Raw genomic sequence first — 21,077 nt, 5'->3', positions numbered from 1 at the left:
CAACAGAAATTCTTACCCCCAAAGAGATAGCAAATTGGGTGTTGTAGTCGAAGACTTTTGTAACCCTTACAGATAGCAGCATCGGAAAAAATCCTTCAACACCCCCTAAGCTAAACTTAAGATGGCATAGGTGAAAGTAAAGGTAAGATGTCATAGGTGAAAGCAAAGGTAAGATGGCATAGGTCAAAGCAAAGGTAAGGTGGCATAGGTAAAAGTATAAGATGGTATAGGTAAGTAAAGATAGGATAGCATAGATGAAAGCAAAGGTAAGATGGCATAGGTAAAAGTATAAGATGGTATAGGTAAAATTAAAGGTAAGATGGCATAGGTCAAAGCAAAGGTAAGATGGCATAGGTCAAAGTATAAAATGGTATAGGTAAAAGTAAAGGTAAGATGGCATAGGTGAAAGCAAAGGTAAGATGGTATAGGTGAAAGTAAAGGTAAGATGGCATAGGTGAAAGCAAAGGTAAGATGGCATAGGTGAAAGTAAAGGTAAGATAGCATAGGTGAAAGCAAAGGTAAGATGGTATAGATGAAAGAAAAGGTAAAATGGCATAGGTGAAAGTAAAGGGTAAGATGGTATAGGTAAACGTTAAGGTAATGGTAAGATGGTATAGGTGAAAATAACGATATATGTTATGTGAAAAAGCTACTGGCAAATTGGTTAACCCTGTCTAGGGGTGAAAAAATGTACGAGTAAAGAAAATACACCCAAATATACTATATAAATAGCAGATGCAAAACTGGATGTGGAAGGACTTGAGGGTGAGCAAGTGAGCTCTTCTGAACACTCCTCGACTTGTATAGTTGACACTTGTCAACTATAAGTCCAAAATCATGATAAAACTTAAAATGATTTATCTTATTCATCTTATTTCAGATTTTAACAAAAAGACAAAACCTAAGGAGCCGCCTCCTTCTCCTCCTATTGGTCTATTTGTCGGTACTATCTGCGGCGTGCTCGTATTAGCTGCTTTGGTCACGTTTGTTGCGGTTAAAAAGCGCCGTGCGCGCCAGAAAAGGCTCGGTTTCCATGGCATGACGTTTACTGCCGTGACAATGCGTGACAGACTGCGAGCGGAAACAATGCGAGCACTAGACGAAGATAAGGTAAAGAGCGCATTTTGACCTTGAGAGGAGGGAAGGATGGTTATAGGGATGTTGGCAAGAGAAAGTTCTTTGGTGCGGTTTCGTGGGTTCTTAAATAAAACCGGTTTTCGGTTCTCGCGAACCTCGGATGCGGTTTTTCCTTTTTTTGCGATTTTTGTGTGTGGTTTTGCGGTTTCTGTGGCCGCCTTGCGTCCCTCCCCCCTTTATCGGGGGACAATGGCTGAAGATCTATATCAGGAGTGTTAAATAGGGATGGGCTGTCCTTGAGAATGCTTGCGGTTCGAGCAGCTCTTAATGAAACCCCTGCGGTGGTAAAAAGCTGTAGATTTTCGTGAGAATGTGTGAAGATGCTAACAGAGACACAGCAGGCCCGTACCCAGAATTTTTCTTGGGGGTGGGGTGGGGGGGGAGTGAGTTTTCTGATAAAAATCTGACCACTCCCGAAAAAACAAATAGGGATTGTTTTTATGTCTATACAGTATCCCCATGGGGCGTTTTTTGTCGGGGTACCCCCCCCCCCCCCCGGGTACTAGCCTGTAATGTGTGCTTGACGAACAATAACGAACAACATGGGTGAAAAAAAACCCAGGTTATTGCTTGGTAATGTGTTGAGACTAAGAACAGACACCGTAAGGTTACCTGGTATTCAGGTGTTACACGTTTAGATAACTACTGATTATGTGTTTTTTAGCTCACCTATTAAATGCTGACCTTGATTATTCATCTACAGTTAATGAGTCTATATAACCCGGAGGATCTGAACCAGTTCCCTCTCGATCGTATTGAGTACATGAAGGACTTGGGCGAGGGAAACTTTGGCCAGGTTTTTCAGGGTATGAATGTTCAGCATTGTTGCTGCGTTGTCGATGTTGATGTTGCCTTTTAATTCTGGTTGTTTGGTTATGCTTTTGTACAACCATTTTTTATCGTCATTGTTTTTCTTGTTTTTTTTTCTGTGTTACTGCTGTTGTTACTGTTACTGCTGTTGTTACAATGTTACTGCTGTTGTTACAATGTTACTGCTGTTGTTACTGTTACTGCTGTTGTTACAATGTTACTGCTGTTGTTACAATGTTACTGCTGTTGTTACAATGTTACTGCTGTTGTTACAATGTTACTGCTGTTGTTACAATGTTATTGCTGTTGTTACAATGTTACTGCTGTTGTTACAATGTTACTGCTGTTGTTACAATGTTACTGCTGTTGTTACAATGTTACTGCTGTTGTTACAATGTTACTGCTGTTGTTACAATGTTACTGCTGTTGTTACAATGTTACTGCTGTTGTTACAATGTTACTGCTGTTGTTACAATGTTACTGCTGTTGTTACAATGTTACTGCTGTTGTTACAATGTTACTGCTGTTGTTACAATGTTACTGCTGTTGTTACAATGTTACGGCTGTTGTTACAATGTTACTGCTGTTGTTACAATGTTACTGCTGTTGTTGCTTTTGCTGCTCTAGTTGTTGTTGATTTTGTTGCGGTTCTGTTGTTGTTGTTGTTGTTGTGTTCCTGCTTGATGCTTAACAGTGGCGGATCTAGGGAGTCGGGGGGGGGGGGGAGGTGGGGGTGGGGGGTGATTTACCTGGAAGGGGCATTTTCCATTTCCTGCATTTCCTGCTGTTATTGTTGTTTTCTCTAGATGTTTATACCTGTTTTGATATCCAGGACGTGCGTTCGGACTGCGACCTGGGGATAAGCCGGACACAGAGCTCATAGTTGCAGTCAAGACTTTGAAGCAAGGCTGCTCCAACGAGATGAAGACATCGTTTTTGCAGGAGGTATCTATGGTTAACCGACCAGTGTTGCAAAATGTATTAAAATGCCGACATCCTTTCCGCTAAATTTCTATTTTTTTTTTATTTTCAAAAGACTGAAGGGTCTTGATAACTAGTATCATTTTCCATTTTCCCGTTTGAGGAGAGGTCCTAGAATATGTCCCAATTTGTTTCTTTTTTTTAGTGGAAACTGCCCTTCGTTACAGCGAAAACGCACTATAATGGGACCAAACAAAATCCATTTTATGAAGTTTTGATGGATAGAAATTAGAAAATCGTTTTTCAAGTTTATACTATTTTCCTGCTACACATTCTTAAATCTCTCCGTTACCTAGGTAACCCTGATGGCGGTCCTTCACCATCCTAACATCGTGGAGCTCCTGGCCGTATCAACGGAAGAAGAGCCATACGGAATGATCTTCGAGTTCATGAGCCAAGGAGATCTCAATCAGTACATGAGGAAGCGAGGACCATACTCACTAGAGGAGGGTGGAGAAGACAAAGAGGACAAAGGTATACCCTAAGGAGTAGGGTACATCATATCACGAACCAACGCAAACTCAATAAAATAACCCAGGGGTCTTTCTCGATAGAGGAGGGGAGGGAAGACAGACTGAACAAATATATACCCCAAGTAGGGGGATAAACTTTTCCCAAACAAGGGGCACCTCAATAACGTGGAATGGCCTATTTGTCTCTCTTGCAGAGAAGAGCTTAACACAAGAAGATCTCCTAAGCATCTCGCTCCAAGTGTCCAGCGGTATGGAGCACTTACAGAGCATGCGCTTTGTGCATCGTGACCTAGCGACAAGAAACTGCTTAGTAGGGGATGGGCTGGTAGTCAAGATTGCGGACTTTGGCATGTCAAGAGATGTGTATGCCTCAGACTATTATAAGGTACGTTTCTGATACAAATCTCCTTACGCAGGGCTGTATGCAGGCCTCGAAATATTTTGGGCACGGTACAGAAACAATAAAAATGTTGGTCGGTAACAGCCACGCCTTTCTGGTCATTTCCATAAAATTTCTTTAAAATATTTGGGAGTAGAGGAGGGGGGCATGTCACCGCCAGTGACTCGCGCCAACATAACAAACACGCATGTACGACTTCTGGATACTTTAGTTACATTAAACACGGTTCTAGAAAATAAATTACAAAATACAGATATTAAGACATGCAAGAAAATAATACCTAGTAGGTTTCGGTGGCGGAGTTACAATATTTTAGTATGAAAAAGGTGAAAGAAAACGATTTTACCTTAACGGTGACAAATCTTGTGGAAGTGGCTGAGACGGTGGTATAACTCAATGAAACGGACTAATGACTTGCGAAAATGCAGGCTAGAATTTATAGAATGTACAAAAATAGTAAACGATTCTAAGGGCAAACATGTCACGCCCTGCTCCACCACCAGCTACGGCTACGTTTTCATTGGAGCGAATATATATGGATATAAATCAGTAAGTCAAGTTTTCGGTACGGTAATGATAGTCAAAAGATTTAGGATTCTCTATTTTATTTGGTCAAGATTGAGATATAAGCTGATTTTACGGTCTAACCTAAAGTTAATTTTTCTACCCAGAGGGGGTGCTTATTCAAAGGGGGCGCTTTTTTATATTTTCGCCAAGAGAGGGGAAAGAGGGGATCATTCTAAAGGTGTTCGTTTTTCGAATTTATTGTACCTTACGGACCGACCATTTGATTGGCGGAAAGTAAAAATTTTCCCTACTTTTTTCTCTCTGAAATATCTCCAAGCTAGGTTTTTTTCTTTTTTTTTCCTTACTGACCATCAAATGATCGGTTCCTTACAACAATTCAAAGCTTCCGAAGCTTCCACTCCTTTCCTCTTCTTAGAGCCCCTCACATAATACACGGGGTCTATATGTCAAACGTTCTGGCGGAGGGCCAGTCTGCCCTGCCCTGCCCTCCCCTCCTTAGGACATCTAAAGTCAAAACAAATGGTCTATATGTCAATTGTTTCCCATCAGGTGGAGGGTCAGGCTGTGATGCCAATTCGCTGGATGCCCCCAGAGGCCCTGTTGTATGGTCGCTTTACTGTGGAATCTGACGTCTATTCATTTGGAGTGCTTCTATGGGAAGTCTACGCGTTCGCATTACAGCCATACTATGGCTACACCAACGAAGAAGTCTGCGGATTTATCAAAAAGGTTAGTTTGGGGGAAGGAGGATGGGGGCGTTTTCCTACAGTCATACTAGACCTAAAAACGAAGAAGTCTGTACTGATTTATCCAAAGGATAGATTTAGGGGAGGGCTATAGGGGTCGTATACACTGTTAGTTTCATAGAGTAGTTTTAACTCCAAAAAGGGAGTAAAAAACCGAGGTACAAAATGACTCCCTTTTTGGAGTAATTTTTTACTCCCTTTTTTCTACTCTCTCAAGGGAGTAGATTTTACCCCTGTAGGGGAGTAACTAAAGGGAGTGATTTACTAGGTTGCTTGCTATTACTCCATTAAAGGAGTACAATTTACCCTCAAAATGGAGTTATTTTTTACTCCTTTTTTTCCTACTCTCTTAGGGGAGTAAATTTTACCCACTTTAGGGGGTAGCTAAGTGGAGTAATTTACTAGGTTGCTTGTAGTTACTCCATTAAAAGAGTACAATTCACCCTCAAAATGGGAGTCAATTTTTACTCCCTATTTTATTTCCCCCTACTAATTGGGTAACTAAAGGGATGATTTCAACCCCCTCCCCCCTGTTTTTACAAAATGGCCGTTTAAACTCCACCTACTTCAGGGGTTAATACTGGAGAAATTAGAGTAATTTAGAAACACCAAGGAAAAGACGTTATTATGAATTTAACAAATGATTTAATTAAACAATTCAGTTTAAAAAATAACAAAAATATAAGTTGAAAAAATGTTTGAAAAATAATAGTCATTTGACATAAGGTATCCAGGACAAAATTACTAACAAGTGTTCCAACATAACAAAGCTGAAACAAACATACACAATATTATTTTTCTATAACTACTTTAACAGCTTTTGAACATTACCCTTTTTGGCGTCATTACGGTTTTCCAAAAGAACTGTCACCTCTTCCATCTTTGTATATTCAGATAACAAGCTAGAAGCCTAATGCCTCTATATGCACCATTTAAATTTGAACCTGGTAGGCTAGCTTGAAAAGATAACTAGGTTCTTCATATGCAGGGTTTACTGTGATCAGAATATACGGACAAAAACCAACTACAGTAACATTAGATATTCAAAATAAATATCTGGACAAATTTTAGGTGCAAGACTGATTACTAGGTTTTTACTAAGCTAAGTTATTCAATTTTGTGCTTCAAGTAACAGTTTATAAAGCATAGGCGCTTTAGATGTAAGTACAGTGATTAGTGAATAACTTAAGTTTACGAAGTTTTTATTCGTTTCTTGCGATTTACGCATTGATACATTCCTTATACCTCCAACTTCTTTCTTTTCTGGCTTTGCAACTCGAGCACATTTTACTATCTCTATCATAATGTCCTGCGAAGATAATAAGAGAAACACATAAGAAGGTAGTATTGCTTTGGAAGATAACAAAGAATCACAAAACATATCAGTCTAGTTCGAGAAATCCGCTCACGAACGATGATTTGATACTGAAGTTGGTCGCACAAATCACATTTACTATAGAAACCTATCACATTATAAAGCCCATTACACACTAACCTTTTACTTCAATCCATTTTCTGCCATCAAATCCTTAAAAAAGGTGAATTACGCGTAGAAAAGACGGGAATAAACGGCTATCCGTTTGGAGGCTGTGATAATGGCTTTCGTTCGACCGTTATGATTTTGCGCCTTGGGCCCAAGCCCCTCTCGGCCACTAAAGCGAGGGACGCCCGGTACATTTTGCTTTTACGGGCCCTGGTGATCCGTCATCTGCAAAGCTGGACTTCTTTTTTTTATAATCTCAAGTAGCATTTCTATTAGAAACAATATATATTATTTTATAATGTTCAAATCGGATCTAAGAATTTTATACAATTATCACCCTACCTATCTTTCTTTTCAATGCAGTACTAATTATTCTGAGCGAATTCTGAAAGTACACCACATAAAACTCATGTTCGAGTCCAATGCCTGTCTTTGATTACATTTCCTATTGTTGTAGTATAGCTGACAATATATGCAAGTATGGTGAGGCCTGTTCTTGTATTGAAAATGTTCTTTTAGGATTTCCTAAGAATTTCCTAAGAGTTCCTAAATTGTAGAATGCTTCAAATCTTCTTCCTAAGATTTTCTTATCCAAATTATTCCGATTTTCTGGTCTACTGCTTATACTAGGAAATCCTAGGAATTTTTAGGAAGTTTAATCATATTTTGTTGTTTTGATCGAACTTAGGAAATCTTAGGAAACTTCTAGGCACAGGGTAGAGTTTTTTGTCTCAACAATAAATACGATAAATTATTATTTTTATCTGTTGTCTTATATAATAGAGACTATCGTTTTCCTTATTAAATTCAGCTAATTCAGAGTAAAAAAACAACTCGCTTTATTTTATATATTTGGTGTGGTTTGTTACTGCTCTAAAAAGATACAGCTGGAGTAAAAACTACTCTCTCAACACGAGATGGCTGGAGTAGTTTTTACTCTTCAAAACCTACCCCCTCAAAGGAGTACTTTTTTACTCCATTTCTTGACCATCTGGAGTAAAAATAACTCTTTTCACTTCAGATATTTGGAGTAGCTTTTACTCTGCTAAAATTACCCCCAGAAAAGAGTACTTTTTACTCCATTATTTGACCAACAAGAGTGAAAATCACTCTTTTTCTAAGAAACATTCTATACTAATTCTCAGCAGAGTAAAACTTACTCCGTTAAGGGAGTAAACAAAAAAAAATACTCCTTAGTGGAGTGGTTTTTACTCCAATAAAGGAGTTCAAATTACTCCTTTAAAAGTACTCCATCGCAAAGAGTAGTTTTTACTCTCTGAGTGGAGTAAAAATAACTCCCTGAAACTAACAGTGTACCCACGCGAACCAATTATAGAAGAAGTGTGAAGAGAACATTTCCTCGTTTGCACGCAGAGAGCCCAAGCACACAGTTTGTGGTTTTGGGAGTTTGATTGTGTGAAATTCACAATAAAACACTCATTTTAATTCCCTTTGTCAGGCCCGCACCCATGATTTTTCTTTGGGCGGTGCGAAATCCGAGAAAGTGTACCTAATTTTTCGGGTGGGAGGGGGGGGGGGGGGGGGGGGGGGGGGTGAGTTCTCTGATAAAAATCTGACTACCGCTGAAAAAACATAGGGATTTTCTTATGCCTTTGCAGTATCTCCACGGGATGTTTATTGTCGGATTTGGCTACATACCAGAATGATCTAGCTTATGCTTTACAGTATGTCAACAAATAGCACGTCTATTGAGAACCGAAAGTGGACCTTCGGCCGTTGTGTTTTATAGTTTACAAACAGGCCCGTACCCACCCCCCTTCCTTCGGGGTACGGGACTGTTTGTAAAGAATAAAAAAAAGTAATATAGGTATCTCAAGCTCACTGTGATCTCAGTTTGTAGTATATTGTGTCTCCAATGTAGTCTTGAGTGAAATTCTAAGCTAATATTTGGGCGAGTAGGTCTGCGAGTTTTACCTGTTTAGTGTGTTGAGTTTCAGATCACATACAATTACACTCTTTTTTTTATAAGAACATACCTGTCAAATCTCCCGCGGGAGGCAGGAGTCTCAAGATTTTGAACCCCTTCTCCCGCTCTCCCGCGTTGAGCACCAAATCTCCCGCTTTTTAGCGATTTTTATCGCTTCCGAAAAATTATTCTATAGAAAATTGTCATTTTGCCTATTTTCTATTATTGAAAATATTTGAAACAATTATTCCTTTGCGTAGCACAATCTAAAACCCTTGTGAGATCAATAAGTGGATTTGTTCGTGAGAGCTTTCTATACTGCAACGCCTGCAAGGCTAAACCCACCCCTCCCCCTAAAAAATGAATATACCCCACCCCTACCCCCAAAATATTCTCAAGCCTTGAGATTTTCAGAGGTTGACAGGTGTGTAAGAACGTCTAATTTTTAGTCGAGGCTGGGCCGTTTTTTAATTTGTTCATGGGATATATCTGTAATAAAGCCAATTTCTTGTCATATATAGTTTTTGTCATATATTGATCTGGTTCCGTTTTAGCCATGATTCATAACAGTTTAGGCGATTTTCAACCCTCCATCTCGGTTCACCTCCTCCCCACAGAGATGAGGGATAAAAAACGCCTTAGCTGTTATGAACTACGGCTAAAACGTAACGACATTCATCTATGACAACAGCTTCAAGAAATTGGCTTTATTACAGATATATTCGATGAGCAAATTAAAGATAATATTCGATACACGAACATTTCGTCTGGTTTGCCCGTGATGTTAACGACGTTATTAAATTTTATTGCTTATAAATAAATAAAAGTGCTTATAAATACATAGACTTGCTCCAAGTCAACTTCAGAGTCAGTAATCGAGCGAAGCGAGATTAAATCAGCAAGCGAAGCGAGATGAGGTCGCGAAGCGACCGGACGAGCGAGGGTGTCTACAAAACGAAGACCTAAAACCTAAAACCTGTGACCCCAAAAGCTACGACCCCCAAAATTTTGCCGTTATTATTTAGCCTACCTTGTTTTCCAAAATGGCTACACAGCGTGGAAGTTTCATGTGGAATCAGTGATCCTTATGAGATAATAAGCTTATTCAATTTGTTACTGGGATACCTGTGGTATCCAGTCATAAAATGCAACTGTTTTTTTTTTCGTGGTCCCGGGAAATCTGCCATATTGTGCAATACCCCATGAGCCTCTGCGCCACTTCGTGTACCATCTATTTTGTGTCCCCATTTGTCATTACGCTATGGCTGAGCTTACATAAAGTACGTCCGTTCTGCCCTTATAATGTCATCGCTAATTCACTTCAAGACAGGAGACGCGCCATGTTGGATTTGAGATTTCATCCGAGCATTAGCTTATATTTGTGCAGGTAAAAAAGGCAACTTTGGCAATTATATTATTGCAAATGCAATCAAAGCTTTTCTATCTATAATGCTATTGTGGAAATTAATGTCAATTTGAATTTTTACCGCGCATTTCCTTCGTCGATTCATGATACGATTAGTCGAAGACCCGACCCGTAGGGCCGTAGAGAAAGAAACAAGTGTTCGGGAGCTTTCTTCAAGGCTAAAATTTGAGGTGTTTTAGCTTTATACACTCAGGAATGAAGTAAAGTTAATTACATTTATTTCTTATGTGCATTTTGTATTTTGGTGGGAAAACGGCTGATATTGTCAACAAGGGAATGCTAGGGAATGCTGTTGAGACCCAAAATAAATTGTGGCTAATAATCGCAGGTTTATTGGAACTGTTTTTCACCTAAACAATGATATGTAAGTACTTATTTATTACAATACTTACTGCTACTAAATTTTAAAAAAAAGAGTTTTTTTTTGTAATATTTCCCATTATTATTGTTCCCCCAATGCTGCTGCTTCCTAAGTGATGCTCTAAAATTCGCCATGAATATGCTAATATCTTAAAACATTTTTTGCTTAGTATTCAGATTTTATTACAAACCCTTATAGTTAGAAAATAGCAAGGTCTCCAGTGGGAGACCGGAGTTCCAAGAAAGGAAGAAGCAGCTCCCATTTGTGTCTATATATCTGTCTTCACATCGGTTTCTATTTTTTTTTTAAATTTCAAAGCAAATACATCCAAGGAATGGTTGGCCATAGCCCCCCTTGTTACATCCATGGTATTCTAGAAGTTAACCAGATAGGCGTAGTCCTTCCTGAAGGAGTAATTCAAACAGCACCAGAAATATAGGGCCAGCTCATTGTCTCACAAGAGTAGCTGTTGGAAAACAACTTGGTGGACTAAATATATCTTGACTTTCCAGATTATTTGTTTGAAAATTGCTATATCTTAAAAACTGTTTTGACCCCCCCCCCCCCCCCCCAAATGTGCTATCACTTATAACAATTTTCAAACACATTTTCTATGGCAGTGCTCTGCTGTGGATTATATATCTTTCTATGTAGTTTATGTGTATGCGAATGTATGCTCTCTACACTGCTGTATGATAGCATTTGGTAGAAATTTACACTGTAAAAGATAGGACAATAAGTCATGTCCACTTTCATGGTGAGCCCCCCCCCCCCCCCCCCCCCCCAATCAAACCTGGAGAGTTGGTGCTTCTTACCATTCTTGCCCCAATCAGTGTTATGATATGGCATTTATAATATAACTCAAGATTTTACAAATGTTTTTAGTATATCCAGGCGGTAACAAAATGAGACTTTATTTACTTGTTCTTTGTCTTCCTTCCGAAAAATGCCGATGCCACAGCAACTTTTGGGGTGCAAGTTGTCTACAGACGTCGACAAAACTAGAATTTCAATAACTATTTAGCCAATCTAGTCATAAACTTTGGAAATTATAATTTACTTGTCGCGAACCCGTATCGGCACGCTACGCAAAAGCTTTGTTTTGATAAACACTCTTCCTCGCCAGGGAGTTCGAAAACTTTTCTGGGGGCATTTTTCTAAATTACAGGTAATTGCCGGGTCTGTTAGGTTACCGGGAGAGTTTTTGGGATAATTTTTCGGGCAAAGGAGCGTGTCTGAAAAATGTGTGCAACTACACGAATAGTTCATTGGCGCGCACATGAGAATATTTCCTCCATGAAAAGCACAACAAAATTCGCTGAATTACCTCATTAGGATCACTGATTCCATGTGACACTTTCGCGCTGTGTAGCCATTTGGGAAACAAGGTAGACTAAATAATAACGGCAAAATTTTGGGGGGTTGTAGCTTTTGGGGTCGTAGCTTTAGAGTGTACTGTGTGTTGTGATACCTGGTTGAAATTCAAAACTCTCTCAGGGCTTATTTCAATATTATTAGAATGATATTATGGTACAATAAATGTAGGTTGCTATTTTATACTTTTTGTTTTGATGCTATTCCATGTACCCCGAGCAAATATTTAGGAGAGTGAATCAAAATCATATTACTTTCGACCTAAAAAAAAAGCTTTGGCTTCAATAAATACATTAGTAAACCTTACATTTTTCATGATTGACTCCGTGGCGCAATGGTAGCGCGTCTGACTCCAGATCAGAAGGTTGCGTGTTCAAGTCACGTCGGGGTCATTTGCTCTTTTTTTTTTTCACGTAATTTTTTTCTTCTTCTTGGTTCGCTTTTACTTTATTACATAGTTTGGTCTTCGTCCCCATGAAGTGGGGGTATGTGGTTCATCGGTTTTTATCGTTTTTTGTTTTTGTTTTTTTTGTTTTTTCATGCAATGCATGATACTCTCCTCGCAGCCGAGTTTTTTTGCGAGTGCGGGTACCCAGTTTTCTTTTGCGAGACAAGGCATTTTCTGGTTTTTGAATAAATATCGAGCAGCGAGCACTTCGAAAATCAATGCGAGCTGGAAAATTGCTCCAGCATGCGAGCATTTGCCGAAAAACTGCGAGCACATCGAAATTTCGGGGGACAATTGGGTGGCCCTGATTGTCTCTTTTCTAGGTGCTTTTACTTATATATGTTTTTCTCCATATTCTAGCGATTTGAGCTTTTACTAATTCTTTCTTCTCATTTATCATATACCAAAGTAGTTTCAACCCCCCCCCCCCCCCCCCCCCCCTCCTCTTCTCCCCAGAAAAAAAAAAAACGGACTCGGGGGCGGATCTTGATTTTCACTTAAGGGGGGGGGGGGGGGGTGGCAAAGTGACAGAGGGGAGAGGGGGTAATTTTGTTGTCACATATGGCTTTCTGGCAACCCAAAGGGGGGGGGGGGGGGGGGGTTACACCTCCTAAACCCTCCCCCTAGATCCGCTACTGTATGTAGTTTCTTGCGCACCCATGATAGATCCGAACAATATTTGTTTCCTATTGACTCATCAGCAAAATCGCATCGAGCCAAAAGGCGGCTAGGAAGGAAATTAACCAATTGTGAAATCCTGTCCATTCAATAGTTTTTCCTGTTTGTTTTTCCAGGGAGTTCATCTAGGTAAACCAGAGGACTGTCCAGACCACATCTATGACGTGATGAAAAGCTGTTGGAACAAAGACCCGTCCCAGCGTCCAAACTTCCAGATGATTATCTCACAGATCAAAAACGAGGAGACAACAGAGCCAGAATCACCTACTACCATGGCAACCACTGACAGTCATCCCCTATACATGAATACTGAGATTGCTGCCGCTGAATCAGAGAAAGGTAGAGATGCAGCCTTTATACCATTTGACACTACTGACATTGTGGGTGCTAATAGCCTTGTGTTTGGACATACTGCTTTAGGGTGTTGGGGAGCGGCATTTATTAAAACGGGGGCTATCTCTAAAATTTTGCCGTGGGGGCCTTTACGAAAGGCAGCGCATTTAGGCAATGAATGGCATTTTGGTGGGTACAATATTTTATGATAGGTGTTTTTGGAGAATGAAGGTGCTTATTAGACCCCACTGTCATCTATCAACACTTCAACCATCCTTTCTATAATCATAATTATTCCATTAAAGGGGAGGGAGGTGAATAGGGGTATGTAAATCCGCAGATCCGCTACATTTTTGGGGCAAATCCGTGGATCCGCATATTTTTTTTAGATCCGCATGGTTTGACAGATAAACAATAGCATCGATTGAAATTTATTTAAAATCCGAAATTCGACCGTCGAAGCGGTCAAAATCCGAAATCCGCGCCCGAATTCAGCGAATTGTGAAGAGATACCTGATCTGCCGTACTTCCAAAATCCGTCAATCCGCTGAAATAATAATCCAAATCCGTAATCCGTGAGCTTTTCTGGGCCGAATCCGCCGACCCGCGAACCTATTCACCCCCCCATTAAAAGTCCCCCCCATTAAAAGAACTGTAGAGACTCCTCCACAGCCGTTGTGGTCTGTCACGCAAGCACGTGTAGTGGGCTACAGGGGCTTGCGTGACAGAGACCATGACAGCTGCAAAAGGAGACTTCCAACCGTGCGTATTATTTGCAGGTCAAAGAGCAGCCCAGCCAGCACCCGTCCTCCTATCACAGAGTGGTTACATGAATGTCGGTATTGGGACAGGCGATGACAGGACATGTCCAGGGCATGTCAACCCCACATTTGAGGAAGGCGAACAAGCAGTGTAGAGTCATTCCTGACTTTCTTATATAGCCCTTCTCAACTGCACTCGTTATTGCTTCCATAAAAAAGGCAAATCATTTGAGAAGGGGCCAATAAGCAGTGTAGAGTAATTCATGAGTATCTTAAAGGGACTGTGTACCTCTGTTAAATTGTTTACATAAAAAGTAGACACATTTTGAAATAAACACCAAAATAAAAGGTTTATACATTATTCACCAATACTGAAAATATTTCAACCAGCTCCCCAAAATCAGCCAATGGGAATTAATGCCTTATTACACTTAGTATTTTGCTAGGATGACTAAATGGCGGCTGAAAAATACTCTTTATAAGGGTGAATTTGCAAAAAAATAAAAATAAAAAATTCCATCCACTGAGCCTGATACAAGCAAGATACAACACCAAACAGATTATAACCATCGAACCATGTTATGAGCAATTAATAAAATTTATTAATTTTAACTAAAATGCTGAATTTATACAGAGGAAATTAGTAGAAACTAGAAACTCTACTACTGTTAATACAGTAGTGGCTGTACAGAAAATTAGATCAACCTAAACTTTGTATTATAGTTAATCTCCTTAGAGGCTTGGCAGAAAAAAATATTTGTTTGTATTTTTGAAAATTATGTTATTGTCTTTATCTCGATTTTTGTCCTTGTCATGATTGTATCTTAAGTTGTAGACTACAATAATAAGGAAGTGGAAATTGAAATTTTATCAAAAAATAATTTGAACATTATTTCAACTGTTGCAGTATCTAACTGTGCAGTATCTAACTTTTGCAGTAGACTAACTGTTTAGTATAAAGCTGTCTGTAAAACTGTCTCTATTTCAACTGTCTAGTATAAAGCTGTTTGTAGCACAGATAATTGTATCATCAATTTATTTCTTAATAAACAAATGAAATATTGTTTGTGTCTTTATCTTTTATTAAAAGTGAAAAAAAAACAATATCATCAGATCATTTAATAATGTATATAATAATAAATCACAATTCTGTATTTCTGTGTGTCATATCAGTAAAACATGAAATTTGCATCTTGTTCAATTGATGTTTACTTTGTACAATCTTCTTTAACGATTCATTTATTTACAAAAGGAGTTAATTACAGCCTTTTAATAAAGAGCAGTGAAAGTCAATGATTGTTATTTTTAACTTGCCTTCGCAAATTAGATAAAGGTTCATGGTTTATCTGGTTCTCTTGCCCTTTCAGGAATCCATCGTCTCATAACAACCTCCTGCAAAAACAAAATCGATTTGTACTATACCCAACATAGCCTCCAGCAAGAACAAAACCTCTCAAATACAAACAGGGACAAGATTTATATTATACCCAACATAACACCCTCTAGCAAAAACAAAACCTCTGAAGTCCAAACGGGGACAAGACATGTGCTGACATAACATGGGGATTACATAGGGGAATGGAGACACACTAAATGTTGTTAGGTGGTTCCATATGGATAAATTTCTCATCATGTTTTATGTTGAAGGAGGAACTAATAACAGAGGCAAGCTAGCACGGGGCGGGGGGTGCTGCCCCTTTGGCAGAGCAAGAATGTTACAAAAGACATGAAGAACCAGCATCTGCCTCCACAGCAATTAGAAAAAATGAGACTTGCCCCCCAATAAAAAATGTTATAGCATGTAGATAAAATTAAAAATACAGTTTTACTGTACCTGTACTTTAAATCTTGGAATGCAGGATGGAAGAATAAGATCCTCTTTCATTATTTCTGTATAGAGAAAAAGGATATAAAGTGATTTTAAAAAGAGTTGATCATCATGGCATAAATAATGGTAAGCCTGCAGTCATTTCTCTTTTCTATCATCCTCTTCACCATCATCACATCCTTACATGATTCAGTTACTTACCAGAGGGTTTTATCACATAGCAGATCATTACTTCCTGCAGAACAGGAAAACAATGATATGTCAGTTAAAATTTCTTGAAAGCATTGCTGATCCTTTTTGTTTGTCTTCTTGTTTGTCTTTCGTCATATTGCCTGCCTGTCCCCATTTGCCTGTCCATCAGACCTGGCCGCTTGTCTAGCCACCCGTCTGGCCGCCCGTCTGAATGCCTCTCTGAGTGTCCATCCATCTGCGTCTTTTCTGTCTGTCACATGACTGGGAGTTTTCTTACTAAACATATGTTTTGAACCTTCTATTGCTACAACCCTTTTAATAGCTTTTCTTTTTGTATGCCTGTTTGTCTAACAGTATGTCTGTCTGACCTTCCCACTCACTTAATGATTATCACATCCAGCCTTGTTACTGACCTTTGCAGCATGTTCATTGACCCTGCTGAGCCCACACAGACTACACCACGTCAGCGGTCTGCTTTGTACAACATTTTGTGTGTCAAGTGACTTCTCTTCTACCAACTGAACAACAACAGAGTAGCTACAAGCAAAACAGACAAAAATCCCAGAGACATAACTGTGGTGTCTTGACTCTTTGTCTCTTTAACATATGGTGCAGGCTACATGGTCATACTACCCTTAGAAGATTTTGGTATTCAAATCATGAAAAGCTGCTTAAATACTTTTATCCTTTCCAAGGACTTTTTCTTTTTTAACATTTTTGTATTTGAGGTATGGTGGAAATAGCCCTTTGGGTCAACAAAAGGATGGGCCTGCAATTGTGTTAAGCCAGGAGGTTTTTTTTATCTCAGCCTGGATCTGTGTTATGTTTTCTCCTCTATTTTACTGTAACCATACAATGTAATAGACTGTTTGTTACCTTGAATGATAAAATGGCATCCCTTCCTTATAAATGACTGAAACAATAAAATGTGTTTATTGAACACGTATCTGAAAATAGCTTTAAAATAAATCAAACTATTGATTTAATTGGAGAAAGGAGAAACAAAATATCTATAATTACACTTCAACTCTATTTCTATCCTGCAAAGAACATCATTTCAGCAATTTGATCCATAATATGTATATGATATAATGTAATCCATATTTTAGTCTTGTTTTAAGAAACAACCCTTAAAGAGTGAAATGCTCACAATAATTTGCTCCATATTTTAGCCCAGTTTTCTACACCTGTCCCATAATCTGCTCAGTTCTTCATCCCAGTTTTCTACACCTGTCCCATAATCTGTTGCATATTCTAGCCCATTTTTTGGCACCCACCCCTTAGTGAAATGCTCACCATAATCAGTTCCATATTTTAGCCCAGTTTTTGGGACCCATCCTTTTGAGCGCAGGTAGTGGTAGACTATATATTTCTGCAAAAAGTCTGGACTTGCTGCACAGAAGGCTTGCCACATGTCATTTAGATTCATCTCCCTCTAAGGAAAAATGTTGGAGAGGTAAATAAAATGGCATGTACATATTGTACATTCACTAAGCAGACAAACAACAACAACAAAAACACAATGAAAAATAGGCAATTGATATGAAAATAAAATCATAGATGGAATCATAGAGAGTGAAATTGATTCCACTCTAACAATAAACCATCATAGTATTGGTGACAATGGAGATATTGAAGTTATGATATACTATTACTAAGTTTACATTGCAATATAGTCAGTAGAAGGTAATAATCAGGTATAATCAGTATAAAAAGGGCAAAAAGATACCCTTAAATGGGAATTATTTTTTACTGTTTACTGATGGAATAAAAAAAAATAATGCAATTCTCTTGCATTGTCATGCATTCTCTTAGAGAGAAATGAGTTGGGCATTTATATTAGCCCTGCCTTCAAAAAATAACACACACCAAAAAATACAAATAACTTTGTACAAAGACTAGGAAAATGCAAAAGTATGAACTTAATAACCTTACCTCTTTGTCCAATACACACAAACAGCCCAGCCCATAAGATAAAAAGAAAGCCTGGAAGAAATAACAATTTGACATGTTTACTTTAATGCCTGGACGTCAGAGTGGGAATTTAGACAAGGTTATAGACATGTGGTATAATTTTAAAAAATACAGACAAGCTGTTGAAAAACAATTAGATGGTGTTTATAGCCGATGTAAACAAGCTATTAAATCAACTCTGAGAAACAGAGTAGTAACTTTATGTAAAAAAATTAGAAAGTATTCCTGGTATATGCCACTGTCCCTTCTACGTGAGTCCTGTTCAGGTCAGCTCCTCTAAGCTGGTTACCTCCTCTAAGCTGAGATGAAGCTGCTCAAACACAGGATATGGGTCAGGTCTTTTAGCTGGAGGACAAGAGTCATTTGATTCTGGTCTGAAAAGGAAAATGCAATTTGTTGTATTGCATTAACAAAGAGTACTAAGCAATGTCTTGTGTGTCAACCAACTACAATAAACCAATCAATAACATGCATGTATTTAATTTTGTGCTTTAACCCATTTGACTACACATGCAAGATACTGATTAGTAAATAGTTTTTGTTCAATTCCTAGAGGAGAAGAGAAAGAGAAATTTGGATTCTTGGCGGTAGTGACAACAACAAGAACTTCACCAACAGACTCTAAACAATTTAATTGTATTATTTCAGTAAATTTAGAGATTTGCAGCTGTCATGTACCTCCTTAGAAGACATTTTACAGCTGCTACATATACTACACAGTGTAGGCTTGCAAATTATAGACCCTAAAATTTGTGAGGTGGCATTTGTCTGCCTATGATGTCAAATATCCAGCATCACCTTATGCCACTATGCGGTCAAACTGTCTATAATAAATACTATTTCAAATACCTTTTGTTGCAGGGCTTGGAATGCTTTAAAACATCTTTTATGACCTCCGTAACATCTTTATCATCATCATCATCATGATCATGACCATCACCACTGCTATCACCATTACCTTCATCATCATCGTTCTCATTAGCTTGAAAGTCTTTTTCGCCATCACTCTCACTCTCACTGTCATCAGAGTACAAATCTTGTGTCATGTGAGTCTCTGGTGGAGATGGCTCTCTCTCAACTGAGCAGCTTTGTTTTTCTGTTGCTAACTTTCTCCATTTGCAATGATTTCTATATCTAAAATGAAAAAAAAAATCCAGAAACATCAGATACATTAATTAATCAAAGATGAATTTAATATTTGGTAAAAAAAAATAGTGATTCTAAAAACCTGGCTATACTAAAAAAACAACTATAAATGTTTCTAGTGTAGCAAACACCAAAACCATGTAGTATGCAAAATGAAAATGCTTTCAACTCTCCAAGACTCTCAGAGTTTTGCCTTCAAAGATTCAATTTTGTTGAAGACCAAAACAGTCTTCCAGTGCTCCCTGCAAACTCAAAGTGAAATCCGTCCTCCTTTGAGAAATTTCTTTTAAATTTTGCCCTTATATCAACAAGAACAATTCTTCATTTCTCTTTGAAGTTATAGGTATTCATCTAAAGTTGGTTTTGAGGATTGCAAAATATGTGCAACATTTTTCTTAGTCATTTAGATGGAGATTGGCATCCTGTAACTTTCCATGAGAATTAGAAGTGGCTTACCTTTCTTTTCTGATCTCTCTGAATTTTGATTGCCTAATCTGTCTTTCCTTAGGAGGCACTGAAATAAAATAAAATTATCAACTGTTAAGAAATGCATATTAAAATAATAACTTCCACCAGCAATAATGCAGAAGGCACAATAGACTGAGGTTCCAAATCCAGCGCCCCTGTGTGTGTTTATTGTTATAAGCTACTATCACTGAAGGTGGTCACTGCCAGAGGGCTTATTGCATCCTTGTTTTTTTGACATCCCTTTGATTTAAGGTTAGCGTAGTGCAATTTGAAGAGATCGATTTTTATTCAAACACCATTCATCAAAATTTCAACTAAATATGAAATTGTATTAGAACACTCACATCTCCTAAGCTTGTCCGATTTGGAGAATGCTCGCTGGGATATGTTAGACAAGACATCGTACTCTGGTTTACTTCGTGACAGGTTACCTTTCCCAAAAAATCCCTAAGGAAACAAGAAACAAGCTTCAATTGGTGACATAAACATCGAAAAACATTACGTAACAGAAGAGAAAATAGGCGCTTCCCCTTGACCACTTCTCCCTCTCCCTATTTCATTTACGCTCCCTTCAGCTTCCCACTATCATCCACTTTCTCTTGACGTCTCCCCTCTTAACCATGCAATCACACTCCCTTCAATCCAATGTATCTGGTCACTTTTCATAACCACCATCTTTCCCCAACCCTCCTCAAATATGCCTTCCCCTGCCATTCTATCACACCTGGGGGGAGGGGGTCTTCAAGGTAAAAGTGATAGGGATGCGTATCGGAAAATTAAAAAAATACCCCTAAAAATACCTGCATGACAAAAAATTGCTACCCTAAACAATACCTCAGAAGCCTTTAAAATACCAATTCTAAGGGAAAAGCCTATTTTTTTCTTGGATACCCCATAAAAATACGACGAACATCCCTATCTAGTCGACATGGGAAGAACCCTCCCAGGCTATCACACCTTCATCATCATAAGCTACTCCTCTCATATCTCAATCGTATCCTCATTTACCAATCCTTTTCTGTACCACCCCCTCCTTATCCTATTGTTCCCCTTCTCTGTCTAACCCCTCCCCCTATCCCAGTTACCTCTGTCACTTGGTCCCCTTGTTCACCCTCCCCTCCCCCCTCTAAAAAAGCGCTTTCTTCAGGCAATCCCATTGCAAACAATCGAAGAAATGTAAGAATTCCCAAATCTTGATGAAGACTAATTTGGATAACAGCATTTATGACTAAGCACTCCCCTACCCCCTCCCCCTCCATGCAGCCCTGGCTACGCACACACCCTCTTCGCCCAACCATTATCCCATGAACCTTCCCATCCATTTTCCCTCACCATGCGGTAAAGATCAACTATATCCCCAGAGCTCTCCACGACCACGGAGACTCCGCTAAAATGTCCCGTGTAGTAAAACCATCGCTCATCGCAACTTGTTTTTCCAGTCAAAGTCTGCACAGGGATTGGAAATGGTGGCTCTTTTCGCTGGTGTTTAGCGCCTTTTTTTCTTCGCGGGTTTCGGAGTTTAGTGTCCGCCATTTTGTTATGAAATGGTATACCGCTGACAAAAGAGATCGCTGGCTTTTTTACCCACACTTTTTTAGAGACT

General features: G+C 38.8%; 2 protein-coding genes, 1 long non-coding RNA gene and 1 other non-coding gene across 5 annotated transcripts in view; 2 read left to right on the top strand and 2 right to left on the bottom strand.

The window, feature by feature from the left end:
- LOC5517585 (muscle, skeletal receptor tyrosine protein kinase) overlaps window positions 1-14,930 on the top strand; it is an 18,821-nt gene extending 3,891 nt beyond the window's left edge. Inside the window, exons 5-12 of the mRNA XM_048734041.1 lie at window positions 881-1,110; window positions 1,841-1,943; window positions 2,780-2,892; window positions 3,225-3,402; window positions 3,596-3,786; window positions 4,879-5,058; window positions 12,889-13,111; window positions 13,885-14,930. Of these exons, the coding sequence (XP_048589998.1) occupies window positions 881-1,110; window positions 1,841-1,943; window positions 2,780-2,892; window positions 3,225-3,402; window positions 3,596-3,786; window positions 4,879-5,058; window positions 12,889-13,111; window positions 13,885-14,021 (1,355 nt within the window). The 3' untranslated portion in view covers window positions 14,022-14,930. The remainder of the gene's footprint in view (window positions 1-880; window positions 1,111-1,840; window positions 1,944-2,779; window positions 2,893-3,224; window positions 3,403-3,595; window positions 3,787-4,878; window positions 5,059-12,888; window positions 13,112-13,884) is intronic.
- On the bottom strand, window positions 6,261-6,775 carry LOC125573544. The gene is made up of 2 exons (XR_007314103.1): window positions 6,571-6,775; window positions 6,261-6,384 (listed from the first exon to the last, which is right to left on the bottom strand). It is a non-coding gene; the product is annotated as an uncharacterized LOC125573544 (long non-coding RNA).
- Trnaw-cca lies at window positions 11,967-12,038 on the top strand. Its single transcript has one exon. It is a non-coding gene; the product is annotated as a tRNA-Trp (tRNA).
- On the bottom strand, window positions 14,931-21,029 carry LOC116601241 (tRNA-splicing endonuclease subunit Sen2). 2 transcript variants are annotated; one of them, XM_048734042.1, is made up of 12 exons: window positions 20,807-21,029; window positions 19,819-19,921; window positions 19,463-19,520; window positions 18,710-18,994; window positions 18,150-18,234; window positions 17,822-17,872; window positions 17,183-17,321; window positions 16,763-16,799; window positions 16,300-16,423; window positions 15,896-15,929; window positions 15,701-15,756; window positions 14,931-15,258 (listed from the first exon to the last, which is right to left on the bottom strand). In XM_048734042.1, exons 1-12 carry the CDS (start codon window positions 21,005-21,007, stop codon window positions 15,202-15,204), a joined length of 1,230 nt encoding a protein of 409 aa, XP_048589999.1. In that variant the 5' UTR covers window positions 21,008-21,029; the 3' UTR covers window positions 14,931-15,201. The 2 variants fall into 2 exon arrangements, with proteins under 2 accessions (XP_048589999.1, XP_048590000.1); XM_048734043.1 differs by having other exon boundaries at window positions 16,300-16,357.
- Window positions 21,030-21,077: the final 48 nt, after the last annotated feature.

Source organism: Nematostella vectensis, chromosome 11 (assembly GCF_932526225.1).
Source record: "Nematostella vectensis chromosome 11, jaNemVect1.1, whole genome shotgun sequence".
In the NCBI taxonomy this organism is placed as follows: domain Eukaryota; kingdom Metazoa; phylum Cnidaria; class Anthozoa; order Actiniaria; family Edwardsiidae; genus Nematostella; species Nematostella vectensis.
The sequence above is the reverse complement of the archived record's forward strand: the minus strand, read 5'-3'. Positions and strand labels throughout refer to the sequence as shown.